This window comes from Phyllostomus hastatus, unplaced genomic scaffold, assembly GCF_019186645.2.
Source record: "Phyllostomus hastatus isolate PE091 unplaced genomic scaffold, TTU_PhHast_1.1 phas_scaffold_182, whole genome shotgun sequence".
Lineage (NCBI taxonomy): Eukaryota > Metazoa > Chordata > Mammalia > Chiroptera > Phyllostomidae > Phyllostomus > Phyllostomus hastatus.
Window position 1 is genome coordinate 22,657,512 of NW_025334013.1, and position 22,097 is coordinate 22,679,608.

The window sequence follows — 22,097 nt, forward strand, 5'->3', positions numbered from 1 at the left end:
AATCTTTCTGTACATATTTGCTTTCTTGATTACATCGACTAGTGATTTGTTTTCATGCATTCTTAGATTTATCATTTCTACTTTATTTTTTAAATTATGGTTGATTTTACATACAAATACGAAGAACACAGGTAACATTTAATCCTATTAAACCCTAACATTTTTCCATGCTCCCAGATTTTATTCCTGAAATATTATAGATCAAATTAAAGCTCCCTTAAAAATCTTTTCCTGATAACATTTCCTTTTTCTCTAGTGACAATAATTATTTGGTGTTCATCATTCCATGGATGCATAGTTTTATACTTAGCATACAGCCTTGTTTATAAATTTTACATAAAATGGCATAAGTTACATTGCACATATCTTTCTGCAGTTTGCTTTTTTCACTCAAAATGTTTTTTAAGGTTTACATGGATTTTTTTTTCATTTATTTTAACTGCTGAAGAATAAGCCATTATGAGTATACAAGTTCATCCTTTATTTAAATGGATAATATTGTATGGTTTACCACTTTCATTATAATACTCCAAAGATCATTTTTATATGTGGTATGCTCTTGTACATTCAACAAATATCTACTGAGACACTATATACCACACATTATTCAAGGTGCTGGAGTTCCAGCAAGGAATAAAATGAGAACCTGACTCCAATGTAACTTAGCTTTTTAATATAGAAATCTAAGACAGATCCTACAAGATGTTGTTTACTAATTATTTTCATGTAGATAGATGATAATGCAGAAGATAATACTTGTATGCTGTACTAGGCTAGGATAAAAGATGAGACTTTGGGAGCTGTGGCCATTTAAGGCCTTACCCAACCACCCATCCCTGGCACACTAGCTCAGAAGATCTGCTCTAGGGTGTTTCACTAAAAGAGGACTTGACGGGTTGAGTCTGTACATACCTTCCACTTTAATTAGACATTTTTTCATTCCCACCAACAATAACAGAGTGTCTTATTCCATATCCTCGCCATCATCTAGCAGTGTCATTTTACTCTTTCTAAAAAATTCATTGACTTCAACTTTTATTTGTTTTAAAAAACCATGTAGAAAACAGTTAACCTTCCTTGGCCAAGTAGCTCAATTGGTTAGAGCGCAGTCCTGATACGCTAAGTTGCATGTTCCATCCCCAGTCGAAATGTGAACAAAGCAACTAATGAATGCATAAATAAGTGGAACAAGTTGATGTTTCTCTTCCTTCCTCTAATAATTTTTTAAAAAGCAGTTATCTCTACTTTTGAATGCTTACTGCATATATTTTCATTCTTTTCTGTAGCATTATGAATCCTTACACAGAACTTTTCTCTGAAGTTTTTGTCTACCATGTATTTTTCATTTTCATCATTCTAGCTATTTGCAGTTGTGGTTTCTACCTTGTCATGGAAGCAAGAGTTAATTTCAAGAAGCTAGGTTTTTAAAAATTTTTTCAAAAACAATTTTTATAGTCAATAAGCTGTTAATGCAAGACCTAGACCTGAAAAAGGAAACAAAACAGCCACACCTCCTATGTAGGCTAGTACTTTTCTCTGTGCATAATGGTATTTCATTTAGTTCTCACAACCACCTATTACTTTATAGAGGAAATAAAGACAGATATTACAGATCACAATTTGTAATGGTGAAGCTAGAATCTGTATATGCAGGCAGTAATCCCAAAGCCCATTCTCTCAGTCACTCTGCTCTCCTGCCTTTTATACAGACTTAACCACAGACCTTCCTAATTATTAGATTAACTACCATTAGATGCACTACCATTAGTGCATTAAAGAATCAATATGGCAGAAGTAAAAGTGTAGTTTTTCAAAAACTAAAACCCAGGCTCAGCATTTATAACAAATTTTGGTGACAAAGTAACCAGTGGTCCCAAAATAAGATTAGGTAGTGACAAACTCAAAAGCAGATACAAGACCTGAATGACATTGGTTATCTGTATAGGTCATGGAGGGAAAGCAACAAGATGCCTGATGGCCTTCAGAATAGATATCGAAAACCAATAGGTTCCTCCTGGGAAGCATGCAGAGCAGTTTGAAAAGGGCCAAAACAAGAAAGGCCCCTGAAGATGCCAATTTGCAAGTTAAGTTTACGGGGACTGCTAAATTCTGAAGGTGGTTGAGTAGGCTAGGTCCTTACAAACTCTTGAGACCAGCAGGCCTAAGCTTCATGCTAAAACAAAATCCATTTAAGGAGTAGTTGCTGACTATAGATACCAAATTGTGAACAGGGGCAAAGAAGAGACTGCAGATTGAAGTGAGGGAAGAGAAGCAAAAGATCTCAGCAAAAGTAATAGGATGTGGTTGTACAAGAGGCAGTTGATGTTTCCCTCTCCCATCTCTAAAATAAGTAAAATATTTTTTAATCTTTTGTTGTTAAAAACAAAAAGGATTTCACGAGCCTTGAGGCTAGAAAAGTTAGCCAGTTCCTTTCCCTCCTGAAAGGAAAATGGATTTCACATAGCAACAGAAAAGAATTGTGAAATATAATACAAAATTAAAATATAGAACAGTGAATCCTTACACATTTCAATAATGAAAGCTATAAAACTGTTAATAAATCAGAATTAGGAAGCAGATGAGTAGATAAAGATCTGAAAAGTGACAATTCATGGAAATGTTAGAAATTAAAAGGAATAAAAATCACTTTGGAAACTAGAAGGAACTCACATAAACAACTGATCCCTAAAGAAACAACGCAAAGGATGAAAATATTTTTAAAAGACCTATGAAATACTACTTGGCTGTAAAAAAGGAGGAAATCTTATTCTTACCAACAGCATGGAGAGTGTTATGCTAAGTGAAATAAGTCAGAGAATGACAAGTATATATCATATGATTTCCCTTGTATGTGGAATCTAATGAGCAGGATAAAATAGAAACAGACTCAGAGAGAAAACAGTGACAGCTGTCAGAGGGCAGGTATTACAGAGCTGGGTGAAATGAGTAAAGAGATTAACAAAAAACCATCTCAGACACAGTATAAGGATTACCAGAGGCAAAGGTGGGTAGGGGGAGGTAGAAGAGGGTATAGGGAATTCTACACCTGAAACAATTTTCTTAACCAACATCAATCACCCCAATACATTTAATTTAAAAAATATATGTAGCCCTGGCTGGTGTGGCTCAGTGGAATAAGCTCTGGCCTGCAAACCAAAGGGTCGCTGGTTCAATTCCCAGGCTAGGGCACATGCTTGGGTTGCAGGCCAGGTCCCCAGTAGGGGTGCATGAGAAGCAATCACACTGATGTTTCTCTCCCTCTCTCCAAAATAAAATCTTAAAAAAAAAACCCGAAAAACCTGATACCTGTATGTAAAATAAATCCTCAAATCCAAAACAGTGGAAAATGCTGAAAACAATATGGCAGTCCTTGTGGTACTATTACCACTGCTTTGTTAAATTCACAATCCAAAGACTTGACTTTTCTCCTAATACATGAGAAATCTCTGGTTCCAAACAAATAGGTAAATTGAAAGCTGGTCTCCATGAGGCACAAAGTAAAATAATCATAAATTATTAAATACAAAAATTATTCCTCTTTAGGCTTATTATTGCTAAGGGCAAAGTGTTTTTCTACTGTTTAGTCCAAAACTCCCCTGGTTTTTAATCCTCACATGAGGACATGCCTATTGATTTTAGAGAGATGAGGGAAAAGAGAAGTGAAGTATCAGTTTTCTGTCTCCTGTACGGACCCCATCTGGGGCCCAAACCCACAACCAATGCTGAAGTGAACCCTTTCTGTTTGCAGGGTACCCAAAGGAGCCAAACCAGCCAGGGCTCAAAACCCTTTTCTTAGACACACACTGGCTCCCCTTGTTCTTTCAATGTAGTACTGCTTTTCAACCTGTTGGGATTACAACTCCAGCACCGGTCATTTGGGTGTCTTTTTACCTCCATACCACAGGCTGAGACCTCCAAAGCCTTTCTCACTGGCCTCAAGAGTCACCAGTCCATCCTAGCTGGTGTGGCTCAGTGGATTGAGCACTGGCCTGCAAACCAAAGTGTCTCTGGTTCGATTCCCAGTTGGGCACATGCCTGGGTTATGAACCAGGTCCCCTGTGCAAGAGGCAACCACACATTGATGTTTCTCTCCCTTTTTCCCCTCCCCTCCCTTCTCTCTAAAAATCTTTTTTTTTAAAAAGTCATCAGTCCCTTTTCCTTTTAGAAATTGAGACACACCTAATCATTTTATGAAACAGTATTAAGTATTCCAACCATTTCAGCTTAGGCCATCAGCTATTTGAGTGAAATAGCCATCTTAGACAATAGATTATCGACCCCAACAGTCTCGAAGTTTCCAGCTCCAGCCTCCATCTGCCTAGCTGAACCCAGTCAACCATTACTTTGTTGTCCTGAGCCACCAAGCATTAGTTAACACATTGTTGCTGTGCTGAAAATGGATGTGGGCAAGGAATAAGCCAAGTTAGGAGTCCATTTTAATCTCCGTGATTTCAGTGCCTCTTGTTCAAGTGGTTGATGAGAACAAGGGGACGCTCTTAGAATAAGGATCAAAATCCTTAACATGGCCTAGCAGGTGTGTCCAACCTGCAGCCCACAGGTTGTATGCAACCCAGGATGGCTTTGAATAATGGCCCAATACAAAATTGTAAATTTACTTATAATCTTTTTCTCATCAGTTTTCATTAGTGTTTATTTAATGTGTGGCCTGGGCCCAAGATAACTCTTCTTCCAGTGTGGCTCAGAGACACCAGAAGGCTGGACACCCCTGGTAGACCTTCCATGATCTGACCTCTGTTCTGGCCTCTTATTATCCAACTCCCATGGTCTTTAATAAAAACTTAAAAAATTAAATTCACACAACACATTTCTTCCAAAGAACACAATTTAATGGTTTTTAGTATAATCAGAGGTGTATATCTGTCACTACTAATTTTAGAGTATTTTCACTACCTCATAAAGAAATCCTGTGTCCTTCAGCAATCACACCCCTATTTATTACTCTCCCCTTTCTCAATCCAGCCCACCAGTCTGGAAACAACCAATAATCTACTAATATAGACTTCCCTGTTGTGACCACTTCATATAAATATTGAGTTGGCCAAAATGTACATTACGTTTTTCCATATGATGGCTCTAACAGTACGTAGTTGTCACTAGTCACTAACTTCATTCAAAACAATTTTGTTACATTATATGGTGACAGCTGTCACATGTGTGCATTAAAAAACAACAAAAAACCCACAACTTGTCAGCCCTGGCAGGCTCAGTGGATTGAGCGCCAGCCTGTGAATGGAGGTTGCAGGTTTTGATTCCCTGTTGGGGGCACTTGCCTGGGTTACAGGGCAGGTACTCGGTGTATAAGAGGAAACTGATGATTCTCTTACACAGTTTTTATTGTGGGGTGTCCTAGGTCTTTTTGGTCAACCCAATAGAATCATTTAAGTGATATTTTATGGCTAGCTTCACTTAGTGTTTTCAAAGTTCATCTATGTTGTAGCATACATGACTATTTCATCCCTTTTTATAGCTGACTTATGCTCCATTGTATGGCCACACAATTTGTTTATCCATTCATGTTTTCACTATTATGAATGATACTGTTCATTTCCCTTTTGTACAAACATTTTTCTCAGGTATTAGAATTGCTGAGTCATAGGATAAGGGTTAGTTTGAGCAAATACTATACCATTTTTCAAGGTGGCTGCACCATTTTAAACCCCACCAGTAGTACATGATTCCCATTTCTCCATACCCTTGCCAAAACTTGACTTTCTGACTGTAGACATTCTAGTGGGTGTGAAGGGATGTCTTCCCCCTGCCCCCAGCTTGACTGAGATTTAACTGATAAAACTGTTAAGATATTTAAAGTCTACATTATGATTTGATATAGTCATATGCCACTAAATGACAGGGACATGTTGTGAGAAGTGCACCATTAGGTGATTCCATGGTTGTAGGAACATCAGCGTACTGGACACAAGCCTAGACGGTATAGCCTATTACACACCTAAGCAACAAGCTTGTACAGCATGTTACTGTACAAAACATGCCATTTAAATCAAACGCAAGAAAAAGGATGCATCCAAGACACCATAAACATAAGATGAGGCTGCTGCTGATTTAACATGGCAAATTGTTTTACAGTAAATGTTTTTTGTAAGTAGAAAAAGTAGACACTAAAATAACAATAAATTGCTCTGGCTCGTGTAGCTTGGTGAATTAAGCATGGGCCTGCGAAACCAAAGGGTCTCTGGTTCAAGTCCCAGTCAGGGCACATGCCTGGGTTGTGGGCCAGGTCCCCAGTTTGGGGCATGTGAAAGGCAAACACACATTGATGTTTCTCTCCCTCTTTCTCCCTCCCTTTCTCTAAAAATAAAATCTTTAAAATAATAAAATAAAAAATAACAAAGAGTACAGTACATAAACCAGTCACTTATTATGTAGTATGCAATGTACATAATTTTATGTTCTATACTATCATACAAATGGCAGCATAGGTTTGCTTACACCAGCAACACCATGAACAGGTGGTCCCAGGCCACTGTCCATGCAGCCCACTGTTGGATGAAACATTAGGTGGTACATGACTGCACTGTGAAAACATCCATCACCTCACATTTCTTTTTAGAGTTCTGAGCAAATTTCAATTCTACAATGCATTAGCTGTAGTCATGTTAGATCCTTAGGCTTTTCATTTTATAGCTGTTTTGAGATGCTAGCTCGTTTTTTATTTCCAATTCCCTAATAATCAATTTCAAGCATCTTTTTATGTGCTACTGGCCATTTCTATTCAAACCCTGGACCTATTTTCATCTTTAAAGATTTTTATTTTTAGAGAAGGGAGGGGAGGGACAGAAACATCAACCTGTGGCTGACTCTTGCATGCGTCCCCACTGGGGACCTGGCCTGCAACCCAGGCATGTGTCCTGACTGGGAATTGAACCAGTGATTCTTTGGTTCGAAGACTGGCACTGTAACCACTGAGCCACAATAGCCAGGGCCCCTGGGCCTATTTTTAAGAACTTTGTAGATTTTAGAATGAAGGGCAGGGAGGTTGATTTGTTATTCCACTTATTTTTATGCATTCACTGGTTGCTTCTTGTATGGCCTGGACTGGGGATCTAACCCACACCACTGTGGTGTACCAGGACAACACTGAGCTACTTAGCAAAGGTCCTTTGTCCTTTACCTTCCCCCCAGCCCCAAATGTGTTATTTACATATTCTCTCCCCTTCTTTAGGTGGTCTTTACAGTTACTAGATGGTGTCACTGAAACAGTTTTTAACTTAAACGGTTAAGTCCAACTTGTTTTTGCTTATGTTTTTGGTGTCTTATCTAAGAATCCTTTGCCAAACTCAAGGTCATTAAGATTTACCCATTTTCTCCCAAGTTTCATAGTTTTCATTGCCATATTAGGTATCTGAACCACTTTCAGTTAATTTTCGTACACGATGTGAGATAGGGGGCTATAGGAATCTTAGAATCAGCTAGAATCCTGTCAAATCTGTAAATCAGTTTAGAGAATACTGCCATGTTAACAGTTCTTTCAACCCACAAACAGATGTTTTCCCATTTGGATCTTCAGAATTCCTTCCAAGTCTTCCAAGCTCCTCCTTTTGGCCTCATGCATGTTAGCAACTCAACCTATTTTTGGTGCAAAGCATTACATGCCCCAAATATCATGTGTTAAAATCTTCTGTACTTTACCATGTTCTAAGTTCTGAGCTTGTTAGGCTTGCTTTCCCTCTACCTTGTCTTCACACTCAATGACATCTCTATGTGAGGCATCATGCCAAGTAATTAAAATACCAACTACTAATCAACATACAACCTTGCTAGGCAGGAATTATTTAATCTTATTTAATATTTGAGATTTACTAACTTCTTAAAGCTAAATGGTCTCTACGGTCTCTACCAGGACCTCCAATCCCCCCGGTACTAAGGCTTTATTACTAATTTCCCCCCTAAAGACTCCATGGTGTAAAAGCTTACCAAAACTACATATTTCTGTACTCTATCAAATATTAAAACTGTATCGGATCTTCTAAGGACATGGTCTAGGGAAAGAGTCCTCAACTTGCTGTGAACCCTGACTGACCACATTTAAAAATTCCTTGTACTCCCCACCTTTTGTGCCAGAAAATGTGCTAAATGCTTTTTGTGCACCATCTTTTATTCAGGGACCCACTAAGAAGATATTTATTTTACCAGTAAGCAAACTGCAACTTGCCAGATAATGCAGCTGGACAAATTGCAAAATACTTGTACTCTAGTACTTAAGATCCTGTTATGCTCCTCCCTACTTTATTAATTATACTGCAAATTGTTCTTGCCTTGAGGTCCATAAAGCTTCAGATCAGTTGGCAATCAAAGGAGGAAGAGAAAATTGAACATGGACTCAGAAGATTCTTGATTTGGGATGGCTGGCCTCCCTGCTTATTTGGAAAAAAAAAAAAAAAAAAAAAAAATTCCAGCAACCACCGATAAGCAAAATGACTATGGCCAAAAAGAAAAGAGAAGTATCTTGGTCTCATCCCTGGTACTGACTACAAGAGTTTTTCAAAGCAAATTCCATAGAACCAGTGACTGCTGTGACTTTCAACTCTTTCTTTGTGGCTATTTCAGCTAATCTCAAACTCTTCTGAATTCCAACTTTCTTCTCCTTAATCACAGCAAGCTCATAAATTGGCACTTTAGATATAAAACCTATAAAAAATAAAGGCAATATTAAAACTTGATGCCTAAATCAGTTTAGTTAGGACAGAAGGACCATCTAATTGATTAGTAACTAAGAGGCTGAAGTAGCTCTGACAAAAAAGCCTCAAGAAATACAGAGTCCCGAATAACCTGTTCTATAGAATATGGAACATCCTTTTTAAAGTCACCTAGAATAACAAGTTGATGACACAGGAAAACTCTAGAAAATGAAAGAGTACTACTTAAAAACAGAATAAAAGGACAATCTGATTTTTAAATGTCTTTTATTAACAACAATTAGGTTGTTCATTCCTCTTTGCCCTCTTCCTCACTGGTTTCCTGGACACAGTTCACCTGATCCTGCCAATCAAAGGAAACAATTACTCCCAAAAGATGTAAAAATCAGAGTTATCAAGTTTGTTAGCACCAACCAAGTAAACTTCCTAACACCAAAGAAATAGTAATCAAGGAATGTGGTATCAGTGGTATTTAATCAGTGGTCTGCCTAAGGTTTCTTTAGATGTAAATTGTTTAAATTTTAAACTTATGAGGGCCTTTTAAATCTGAGTGATACCTATCTATGCATGCAATTCATTAGAGGAGATAGTAAGCTAAGCTCCACAATGACCTTTTAATAAAAGTTTTATCGGACAGAGCCATGTCCATTGTTTATATATTGTCTTTGCTTTCCAGCTGTCACAGCAAAGTTGCCCCTTGAAATTGCCAACCATTCTAATGGATCACTTACAGTTATTTTGTTTGCCATCTATTTTCAAGTATAGATGACCCCACTATGTAACTATAAACATGAAAAACAAAATAGGGAACTTCAAACTCTCCAAACCCTCCTCTGCATGGTGCTATGGATGGAGGTAAATACACACACACACACACACATTTTATTAACTGAAATCCCTGTTTTTCAGAGGCTTGAGTCAAAGCAACTGACAAAGCCTACAACCTCGGAAGGCTGTTAAAACTATTATAAGTACATAAGAACTATTTCCTTCAAGAAAATTTTAACGAAGAAGAAATGAAAATGAGATATTCACACACAAGTACCATATTTGCCATGAATACTATGCATTTTACCTGAATTTTTAAGGAAAAAATAAGGATGTACATTATACATGGGTAGTACCTGAAATATCTTGTATCGGTTCTTGTGTTTTGTAATTATTTATTACATAAAACTACTTGTACCATAATGTTCAAAAATAGATACTAAAATTCCTTTATAATACAGAAAACAAGTATTTAAATATAAATTAAAAATTGAATTAAAAATTTAAAATATTTCAGGTAAGAATTTTTCCCCTGAAAGTTTGGGCCAAAAATGTGGATGCACATTATATTATATACAGCAAAATATGGGAATTATTTTTGTATCACCCAAGTGTCATTTTTTCTGTAGGATTTTTACCAAATAAGAGTCACTTAACTTACCTCAACACTTCTGCAGTCTAGCAGGTTTTGGCTTTCCTTCTTGGTTGGCTCATGCTGTGTGATGTCTTGAGAACAATTATCCACCTATTTTCAAAAATGTACTTTTATTAAAATAACACCTTCAGCATATTACATTCTTACTAATGTTTAAAGTGTATACTTTATGTTTGGGTTCCAATTAGTGGTTGTATTTATTTGACTGTGTTACTACTACACCAAGGTCAAACTCTAAACTTTTTCACTTGTATGCATGAAATTTTCCCTCCTACCAATGAGTAAACAGTTGTTCCTCTACTATTTACTGCACAAGGAAAGAAGAATCTTAAGGAAAATTTGAAAGAGTCCTAAGGTGAATTTAAAACACTGAAAATACAGCATTTCTCCACTAATTCAAACCTCCTTTTTTAAAAAGAGATTTTAATATTAGATTTTAAGATTTTAAGAGATTTTTACAGAGAGGGGAAAGGAGGGAGAGACAACAATGTGTGGATGCCTCTTGTGTGCCCCCTACTGGGGACCTGGCCAGTAACCCAGGTATCTGCCTGACTGAGGATCAAACCAGTGACCCTTTGGTTCACAGGCTGGCACTCAATCCACTGAGCCACACCAGCCAGGGCTCAAGCTTGCTTTTCTGCTCTTCTGTAATGTTTTCTCTACATACCCATGCACTTTTCTCTGAATTTTACTGTTTAACATTTTGTAATATTCCCCCATCTTCTCTTTCCAACTCACAGACATGTATACTTCTCTTTTTGAAAACAGAAATATAGGAATATTATCCTAGGTAAGATAAACATCTTAAAAATCAAACACATTGCCCTGTCCAGGTAGCTCAGTTGATTAGAGCATTATTCCAACACACTAAGTTGTGTGGGTCCGATCTCTAGTCAGGGCACATACAAGAATCAACAAATGGCCCTGCGGATTGAGCACTGGCCTGAAAACTGAAAGGCTGCTGGTTTGATTCCTGGTTGCTGGAGGCCAGGCGTCCAGGTGCGGGCATGTGAGAAACACCAACTGATGTTTATGCTTCTCTCGCACGTTTATGTTTCTTTCTCCCTTCCCCTTTCTCTAAAAATAAAATCTTTTAAAAAAGAATCAACCAAAGAATTCATAAATAAGTGGAACAAACTGATGTCTCATTCTCTGTAAAAATCACTAAATTAAGAAATACTGAGCAAAATCAAACATGTTTTACCCTACTTAGGTAAATCAAATTATTTAATCATGAAATAAAACACCAAATCCAAAAGTCCTCTACTTCTAAGGTTAAGATTTCTAAGAACACTTACTTCAAGTGAATGTGCACTCCAGTATCAGCCAACATCAACCACTCGTACCTAAAGAATAATAAGAAAAAGTTATCACAAGAGACAAGGGTATAAGGTTTGAAAATGCTAGTTAACTTCAAAATTTAAAGAGTAAAATTCCAGAGACCAAGATTGGGGGCAAGTAACAGCATTAAAAAAATAGGAAGAAACTTCATGGGGGGGGGGGAATCTAAAATTATTCTTACATAAAGTAAAAGTAGACACCTGAATTAGAATGAAAACTATACCTTCTTTAAAAATACAAAAGCCTAACTGCTATTTTCACCAGTCTGAGTACAATAAAGTTTGACTGCAATCCAAAATATACTATCCCTTATGTGAAGGTATGTGACAACGTTTACCTTACACCAAATGAGTTTTAACATCAGCTCTCTTTTCATTAAAGCACATACCCTGCGCCCCATTCAAGTAAGTCTTCCATTCTCAGGTGGACTGACCACCTTCAGCAGGAGTCCTCCAAGAGTACCCTCCCCATTCCACAGTACACAACAATGCAGTTGTTATCCTGTAATCCTATATATTTGCCTCATTCTTTCCAAGTCCTGATTTAAGTTAGGGCAGGGAAGCTATGTCTTATAGGGACAGCAAGGAACCTGAGTTTTTTCTGAGGGAGAAGACATTCACCTTCATTATATATGCCTGCGGGGCCACTGCACAAAAACCAGAAAGATCAGCCTTAATTCAAGTTCCAGGTTTTTCTTCCTCCCTGATTATCACTGCCAGAAGTATATGAAATAGAGTTCCCTGTTGCACATGTACCATCCATAAGGGATACTATATCGTTTTGCATTCTTCCCATTCTCCAGATTATTCTATTCTGCATTCAGCCCCCCACTTTTCACCTTCTGAATAAAATCTTTTCAGCACTGGTGTTCAAAAGCAACATTTTTATGGTTGATGGTTTACCAACAACTGTGAGATTTTCACAGTTGAGTCTTTAAAAATTGCCAATCATTATCTAGCAGCAATGACAGATGATTAGGAGCAGTCAAATCCTCAGTTCTTTTCCTAATAGGCAGCCATTTGAGAACTGCACTAGCTGACAAGAGCACTGAACATTATCAGCTAAAGCCAAAACCAAATAAAGGCCCAGAACAAACATCCCGGCTCTCTAAAACCTGTCAAAATCATTAAGGGAAAAACAGTAAATGCAGGACTGTGGATCGTGTCACTGCAGCTGACAATGATTAACAATAGAAGACATGCAACCCCCATTAAGGTTAAAGTCCAAAACTAGTCACACGCAGCTATCTCTATTGGGGGAAAGTGAGTATTATGTATTCTTCGTAGGTTTTGCAACCTTGTATGAAGAGCACCCATTGCATTTCTTTTATCTTTCAGAAAGCACCTGTATCTGTTCCAAGGGCCTAACAGTACGAAAATGCATTCTGGCATCACACCTCTGAACATCAGCCCATTCTCATTAAAAAGAATAGTTTTCATTTGTAGCAAGAAAAAGAATATGAAATACAATGCAAGCACCTCAGTAGTAGTATTACTGAAACCCATTTACTCCCAGCTTTTTGACTAAGTGGTTTTTAAAGACCCTCTACACTAAAATTCACAAATTATAGCTACGTACAAATCAAAATCAAAACTAGTAAGAATCGACCTAAGTCACAGGTCTCTCATTTGAAAGTGCAAAAGTCTATTCATCTGAAAATAAGCAGGATGAAGCAAAATTAACCCCCCACCCCAATAATGTTCCTGAAGTCCATATTACAAGTACATTCTCACAAAATTGTTATCAACTGTTAAGAAATAAACCTGAGCTTTAATTTCTAAATATTCAATCCCTAAATCACGGCAGCAAGTGTTGGCCACCGATTTAATGGATCATGCCAGAGGAAAACCCCATCACAGGGATGTATGCCAATTTAGTGACAGTCTTGTCACTAACACCTAGCATTGTGTTTGCTTTGTATTACATTCATAAGCGAGCTAAACTAATCACCATTTGCTTTTTCATCTAGCAGGAGAGTCAAGTTATTTGCTTGAATGGACTACATATTAAAGTACAAATCTGTCCCCACCTTATGACTTGCTTGCCAAAGAGCAAGCCATTTTTCTTGATGCAATGAAAGAAAATTCTCAGAGTCATGAATCGATTTCACACATTTATGGCAAAGTAAACCAAACTTTCCAGTTACAGAGCAGAAAGCATTATACATGAAAGCTGTTTCCCATGCACACTAGCTAAAAACCAGTTCAGAGACCAAAGTTTAAGTTGAGTTGAGGTCTGGAACAAAAGTCGATGCAAAGCGTACGTCCTAAGCAACAAAAGAAGGTATTTTTGAAGATTCTTCGTAATTAAACATTTTGGATTGTAACATCACATCCCTAAAGCTAAGGGAACCAAATTCAAAAAGCTACTCTGAACACGTGCAGTTATTCTACATAATACGACGAGGTCTTATGATTGGGAAATGATTCCCAACATGTACTGAACTGTAGGCAAGTCAATGTGCCACACCAACTTCCCCCAGGTTTAGAGTATAAACGTATTTAGTAAAATCACGTAACCTGAACTATTCACATTAGATTCCCATCTAAGCCCAAGTTAGTAAAAAGGTATTTCCATAGAGCTCGTTTTTTAAAAATATTGTGTATCACATTACAAAAAACCCACTATTTTTTTGTTAATTCACTCTACCTGCAGAATAATTACCTCTAAAATTGCAGTCTGAAATTATTGATATTGCTGACCTACAAGGCAAGGTCAGTTTGCTACAACAGAGACTAATTATCACATGCTATACAGTCCATTGTCAAGATGCTAAAAGCAGCCTGCCTCCCAAGTATGGTTTGGTTCCCTTTTCCCCCACACCACTGATGTGTTCCATGTTATCTTCAGTTACAATGCAACTAAAGAAAACCACACAACTGAATCAGATATATACCAAACAATCAAGTTTGCACTTTGTATCTGAGAACTGCAACAGCATTGAAGTCTGCCTGACAAATTACAGCTCTAACCCCAAACCCACGCAGTTTTGATAAGCTAGCTTTACCGTACAAGTGTTAGGTGCTGCACTGTTATTTCATTGTCAGAAGTGTGATGTCAGAATGCCCACGGAATAAAAGTACATAGCAAGTCACCAAGTTAGATTATATTGCTTGTTACCTACCTGTATGCAGTCGGCAATGAGAATCTTGGAGCAAGCAGGAATACTACATCCGGGTCCTAATGTCCATTGCCATTTGCGGTACTACGTTCCTCACAGTTACGCACTGCAGAAATGCTGGCTAAATGCAGTTATGTAGCAGGCCACTACTTTAATAGTGCATAATTGCAGTCCAAGAACACCAGAAAATATTCCGCCAAAACTTAGTGGCTTGCCCAAGAAAAGCCAAGTGTCTAAATTTTTATCTGCCATAATATGCCACTTATAAAAATTGCACAAGCGTAACATTACAATTTCCCAAATTATATTGTTTGTATTAGTGATATAATACATCTGTAAAGAGTGGTGGGGTTTGCAGTACTTCTTAAGGAATTTAATTAGTGTTCTAAGAAAAGAGGATTGTGATTTCACTAAATAGTAGACAGCCAATGGGTTAGGCTTATAAGATACCTATTACATACACTGAGGTCTCTCAGAGAATGCAGTTTTTAAAGATTAGGAGTAGTAAGTTTAAAAATGACCAGTGTTCCTCTTAAAACAAAATTATGAGAGAAAGTAGAGAAGAGGAAAATGGGGGCAGGTGATTTCTTTAAATGAGAAAAATGGCTACTTCGAAACCACTACCTTCCCTTTCCCACCCCAAGTTTCATCAGCTTTTAGGCAACTACTTTTTAAGATTACTTAAAATCACGTTAGGCTAAAAACTATCATATACATTGCAAGACTTACAGAAAGTCTATTTGAGCAGCTTACAACCCTTGGTATACACTGCTATTTCAGTGATAAAAGTAAAAAACTTAGTTGAAACTAAGCAACATTACTTGCTAAACAACGTTTAGCAATTCTACAGCCCACAGTAAGGCCATCAAAACCACAACTTTCAGCAGATTATCCATTAGCATCCTTCACCACTCTTCAAAGGTACAGTACTACCAAAAGCTTATTTTAGGGGTCTGTGCCAGCATCCCTTATAAAGAAAGGCATGTAATCTGAAAAATAAACTGAAACATTAATTTTATAGGCAGATTTTCCCATTTCCCCACCAGCCCCCACCCACACACATACAAGTTCACCCTCCATGGGTGTCCCATGAACACCCCTTATTTTATCATTAGTGGAGTCCCTTCCACACAATTCAAATCAAATTGTAATGGACTCCTCTCAAATCAAGACCCTTGTTTCCATACAGAAAAATCTCATACATAGCACCAATTCATAACTTGACCAGGGACAAAACTTCCTCATTGATGAAATTATGGGAGAACTACTACCCATGTCCAGGTGTCTTGGTGAAGAGAAATCGATAATTTCTAATGAAATTCCCTTAATTAGCACACCATGTACCTGTCAGTCACACAAACAGAATTGTGTAACATGCCCTTATACTCCACTAGTGTTTTACTTTTAATATTGTCCAGTTTCCCAAGCATAAAGTGCTCAATTGTTTCAACAATAGAGTTCCCTTTGTACGCAGGCACAGTTCTAAACTTCAGCATTTTAACAAAGATTTGATTTAGAATTTTACTTTTGCCAATTAGCACCAAGAACTGAGGTGAAAAGGAAGACACATTCCATAGTGAGAGTTCTAGAACAAAGCCAAACCATTCAATTACTTTGCCTACTTTAGGAAGCTGTTCCCTCTGCTAATGCTAATGTGTATACACTGGGAAAGCAGGTCCCCACTGTTGCACTATCAGACAACAGTAACAATGTACTCTAGTATTTAGTCAAAATATCCTACTCTAATGAGATTCAATGAAGTTGACAATAAATTGACAACACCACTGAAACACTCCAAAGTTTTACGGTGGGAGGGTATTTATATTTATACTGTGTAGCATGAACAACCCTCTCCAGATTTAGTGCTACATCAAATGGAACTATGGAAAAACAGATTAACAAGTATTTTATAATTAAGAATGGCTATCTGCAACCCTATTTGTTAACAGTCACCACTCTTAGAAAAGAGAGCAAGTAGTTTTTTGTAGTCCTACTGATTTTGCCCAACAAAGAGGCCTAACGAGATGTAAGTTGCAGAGTACAAATGTATATATATAACTACACCTAGTTTATGGTTACTATAGTTCTTACTTTCAGGTTGAATTTTTCAGACTTTATAAACCCCAATCTTTATATATTGCTTAAAGTAATACATGAAAAGATTTCATGTTTAACAATCTTTAATTCAAACGTGAAAGTTCAATACAAGCCATTTTGCAGGGCTTGGGACTCATTCTTTTAAAAACAAGAATGGAGGAATGCAATAAAATGATCTTTCCACTTTTTCTTCAGAAACTTTCAAGGAAAGGATAGATCATAGGGCCATAAAAGATCCATTTAGTCATTCGCACCTTCTACCCCTACCAGTAATCTTACACCCATTCCATTATCTTAATACACATTCCTGAATGAAGACTTACAGTTCAGCTTTGCTTATATAACCATTTAAAAGTACTTAGCACCACTTGCTTCCTATAATGCCAAACAAATCAAATCATGAAACTGCTCCAATATGCATTTCTTCTTTTTAAAACGAGGGAGTACTTATTTATAGAAAGGAATACTTAGCCTACAGATACACTTCCCAGAAATGGCATATGCCATTTGAAGGTCTAGAGATTTCTCATGCTTCAAAGTGGAATACCTAGCCTAATATGCACAAAAGCATGAATGGCAAAGTTGAAGATCAATATTATAACTATTTTATCTATTTATTTGAAGCACAGTAAAAAAAAATGGTACACTTTGGAAATTCAGTGGCACAAGGTACACTGCCATAACTTGAGGGACATTATACAGTTTTTAAAAAAAAGGAAATAAAAAGGAAAAAAAAAATTCCGTTTCAAAACACTGCATTACATAATTTTACCTGCCCAAACAGACCATTTACAAATATTAGGTCAATAAACTGCTAACATCCATAAAAAGGTAGCTTTCTTACTAAAATGCAAGAATTTAAAAGATAAAGTATCTAAACAAGAAAAGACAAAAACAAACTGGAATGAAAGCCTAGATGTCACATCTAAAATCGGGGTTTTTTGTTTGGGCCTTCATACTCTTCTCTCCCTCTACCATATCCTGCTGGAGTTCCAGGCCCCATTCCTCTAGGACCCTGTCCACCCACAGGTCCCGCACCTCCCTGCCCAAAGCGCTCAGTACGCTATTGGAACAGTAATTAACAGTTCATTATATGTAGTTGATGTCCATGTGTGTTAAGTAAATATTTTAGAAGGTTCCGTAGTCAACGTTCGTCGATACAATCACCAATGAGTCGATCCACAGGTACCGGGAACATAGAAAGGAAAAAAGGGTAATTTGAAAATTAGTTTACGATAATACATGCCTTGTGGTATGTTCCCACTTGAGCCATTCTCATACACCTGTTTCAAAGAATAGGTCTTCCCTGTAGTGCTAAAAAATTTAAGAATTAGTGTAGATGTGAAAACCCATTCCAAAATGAGTTTAAGAAATTTCACATCAGAATAACCCTTTGAAAAGCTTGCGAACTTCTCACTTTCAAGGTCTGAACAGGAATTTAATTTCCAAGTAAGCCTAACAAGCCCAACCAGACAGATTCAATTCACTCAATGAAGTGACAAAGACCTACTCACCAGTTAGTGGCATGTGCTGCATAAGAAACCTTGAGCTTTTCAAGATCTTAAGACACATCTGCTAAGTTGCAGAAGCCTTAAAAGGTTCAAAGTTTTAATAAAATGCTACCAGACTACAAAAAAGCATAAAAGACTAATAGATTTAGTCACTTAACCGGCACAGTAACTTGATTTAAAAAACATGTTGCCATATTCTCACAGGTATACCACCTTCAGAGCCATCACTATATATAACCAGAGACAATTATGTTCACAGTGCTAGTCTGTATTGTTGCAAATTGACTAAATGTACAGCCCACCCCCATTAACAGCCCAACTGTTCCTTTAGGTCTTGAAAGTCCACTGGCACTTAACTACAATTCCATGTTTGGGTTATCTCCCAAACCCAAGTCTAATACCAAGCTTAAGTGACTGCAATAAAACAGGAGTTCATTATTCCACCTACTTTTAGGTACTTTCTAAGTCTTAGAAAGCTATGTACCCAAACAGAAAAACCCTACAGATATGCAAGCACAGCAGCCTGAACTAGCTTTCAAATTCCATTTAAAATCTATCGGTTAACTAAGTATTACCCCAAAAAACAAGGCAAACAAAAACAAAAATGCCATCAGGGTTTAATTATTCGTATACATAATTTCAATGTTTCTCACAAAATACTATAGGGCTATTTGAAAAGACTAAGTATCTCAATCCTTTAAACTATTTTTTTAAATCCTAAAAATTTTAGGGTTCTAGTACACTGTACTATATATTTCAAGAAGCTAAAAAGGAAAATTTGGGGGTTTCACAATTATGTTATTACAACATCTTAGAACCTGAAGGAGCTACCCATTACATGGAGTATAGAAACTTAACTGTGGGAACATCATGTAAAGTTAGATTTTAACAAATCTGCTTATATACCTACACAATCTGCCTTAAGGAAGCACATAAGCAAAAATGTTACCCACATTATTTTTAAAATTCAATTTGAAGGAAGCTAATAGCATTACATTTAACCTACCAGGTATTTACAATTCTAATCCCCCAAAAGCCATTAGTGGTTTTAAATAGGTGAAGTCCCATACTAAATCCTTATGTTCCTATTTGTAAAATGTATCTAGTGAGTTACATGCTGCAGCTTCCTTCCCTTGCCAAAACTCGGTAGTGAACTAATCAGATTCAATTCCGTTTTGAAAATGCACTCTTCCCTAATCCCACTTCTAAAGTCAATATTCAGTTCTAAAAATTTATAAAGCCCTAAATACAGCCACTCAGACCAACTCACTTGGTTGTACTAAAGCATCCAGATAGGCTAGCTGCACAGCTAAAACATGACAGCATCAAGAAGGTTTAGCTCAAATGCACACAACTAGTATGCTCAAAATTACTTATTTTTTTTTGCTGTTCTGTAGCAAAAGAGGACGTCAGTTCAATTTTAGAAGGTGTACCTATAGACAGCCCCAACAGGTGGGAAACGACGAGTCAAAACATTAAACAATTCCCTTTTATTGGCTAGAAGCCACACCAAATATAGGTATAAGTCCTACACATCACTAAAACATGCCTAGAAGCTGCAAACTACTAGTCTAATTCATACTTATGGCAAATACCAGTTGAATGAACAACAGTTTGCCATTAGATTACTCTCACTTGGATGTAGAATAATCGTGTACGTTATCTAACGTTTAGAATTTGGATTTGCCATGCGCTGGAGTACAAGAGTACAAAAGCAATATATTGGAAAGCACCTAAGTCTACTTATTGCCAAACAACTCCAACATATTACTAACAGCACTGATTTCCCATTGGCAACCATATCTGTTTAGGTTACCACACACTGAGTTCTTCTATGTTGCCAAAGTATTCCTCAATATTACGATTTACACGATAGGGGAACTAAAACAAGTCCAGTCACCTACTTAAAAAACAGAAAAACAAACAAACAAAAAAACACACATAAGTTGTGAAAGCGAGAACTTCCTTTGTACTACGTCCCGCAGGATACATTACCATGTCGCTTCCCATCATGGAACCACTCATGGTTGCTGGTGGAACTCCAGGGTTAGCTTCATAACCTATTCCACCACCACCACCTAAAGGTGGAAATTTCTGGCCTCCTGAACCATAGGGATCTAGGAAACAAAAATACCAGTTACAACTCAATCAGAACATTGCTCTCTAATGGTATTGCTAATTTAATTTTCATGCTTACCTCCCATGTTCATTGCTCCTCCACCACCCATTCTCATGTCTCTCTCTCTCTGCGGAGAAAAAAAAAAAAAATCATACGCCTGTACTATACCCATATGGTGACCAAAAAAACCACCCCCCAAAAAAACAAACAAAAAAAACCCCCAAAACAACAAAAAAAAACACACCAAAAAACCCCCCATTTAATTTGTTTTTAACATAAAAAAACAAAAAACAAACAAACAAAAAAAAAAACCTTCATTAAAGCAATCTTAAAAATCAGTTTCTGCCCTGACTGGTGTAGTTCAGTGGACTGAGGGTGGGCCTGTGAATCAAAGGGTCACGGGTTTGATTCCCAGTCAGGGCACATGCCTGGGTTGCAGGCCATGTCCCCAGTAGGTGATGCATGAGAGGTAACCACACAGTGATGTTTCCTCCCTTCCCTTTCTCCCTTGCTTCCCTTCTCTCTAAAAATAAATAAATAAAAACTTAAAAAAAAAAATCTGTTTCTGAAACCAGTTATTTCCAAAGACCTAAAAACGTCTTCCTAGCCAATGAACTGTTGGCCAAACCAAAAAGGTAACTCTAAAACTCTAAGGCATATCAGTCAAAATATACTTGTTCCAAAAAAAAAAGTGGTTATAATGTGAAATGTTATATTTAACTGAATAAAATTTCATTCTAGGCACATACAAGTTTTGCAGACAACTCCAATTAGATTGTAATAGGACTTTACTTACTGGATCCATGTAGCCCATTCGGCTGTAACTTTCCTCTCTTTGGCGTCTCATTTGTTCTTCCATCTCACGCTGACGAATCATCATCTCTTCTTCCCTTCTACGTCGTTCCTCCTCTTGCCTGGAAATGTTCATCAAACATATAAACCAAAGTGTTAATCCACATCTTTTCAAATTCAATTTTAAGAAAGCTAATAGTTTGCCCTAATAGCTTTAACAAAGACTAGGTTAGTGCAGACACATAAAAAGATAGCGAAAACCCTGGCTAGATGGCTCAGTTGGTTGGAGCAAAACACCAAAGGTTGAGGGTTCAATCCCCAGTATGGGCACATACAAGCAGCAAGCATTGAGTGCATAAACAGGTGGAACAACAAATCAGTGTCTCCCTGTCTCTCTAAATTCAACTGAAAGAAAGAAAAGAAAGGAAGAGCCAGGGAAAGTTGAGTGTAGAATAGCCCTAAAGGCAATATGGCAAAGAAAAATAAGCATTTACTTATGAAAATCTTACACATAATTCCAATTTAAGTATTATACCAACACTGACTCTGTACTTCATCTGATTCACCTGCAAAATTTAGGTTCATCTTTTGTCTAAGTATTAATGAAGAAAAAAGGCTTAGGTTAACAAAACTTTACCTTAATTGCATTTCTTTTCGTTTCTGCATTTCTTGATTGTGAAGTTCTTCCATTCGCCTTAATTCTTCCTGGCGTCGCATCAGATCTGAACATTGGAAAATTTTGTTTTGGATTTATTTTAATGAGATTCTGTTAAGTTCAAAAAGCAATTACCCTATTGGCAAAATTCAGAAGGCCATTTACCTTGACGCAGAAGATTTGCCTGATGTTCATGATAGGCATCTTCCATTTCACTTTCCAATTTGTCTTTTGCATCTTTCATGTTTTTTTCAACTTGTTCCCTCTGCTGTTTCTCCATTTCATCCAAGGACTTCCATCTCTGAGAATATTCATATTCAAACGTACCATGCTGGGCAAAACGGGGAGGAGTTTCTCTCTCCC

At 37.2% G+C, this 22,097-nt stretch overlaps 1 protein-coding gene across 4 annotated transcripts in view; it reads right to left on the reverse strand.

Annotated features, from left to right (window-relative positions):
* Positions 1 to 22,097, reverse strand: part of SFPQ (splicing factor proline and glutamine rich) — a 56,758-nt gene that overhangs the window by 31,482 nt on the left and 3,179 nt on the right. For 2 of the 4 annotated variants that reach the window (XM_045858872.1, XM_045858873.1), the window contains exons 5-11: positions 21,900 to 22,096; positions 21,717 to 21,801; positions 21,084 to 21,201; positions 20,366 to 20,414; positions 20,164 to 20,285; positions 11,397 to 11,444; positions 10,105 to 10,188 (exon numbers count right to left, since the gene is read on the reverse strand). In XM_045858872.1, coding sequence (XP_045714828.1) covers positions 11,421 to 11,444; positions 20,164 to 20,285; positions 20,366 to 20,414; positions 21,084 to 21,201; positions 21,717 to 21,801; positions 21,900 to 22,096 — 595 coding nt within the window. In that variant the 3' untranslated portion in view covers positions 10,105 to 10,188; positions 11,397 to 11,420. Of the gene's footprint in view, positions 1 to 8,925; positions 9,019 to 10,104; positions 10,189 to 11,396; positions 11,445 to 14,563; positions 17,721 to 20,163; positions 20,286 to 20,365; positions 20,415 to 21,083; positions 21,202 to 21,716; positions 21,802 to 21,899; position 22,097 lie in introns of those variants that run through there. The other 2 variants (XM_045858870.1, XM_045858871.1) reach the window with 2 other exon arrangements.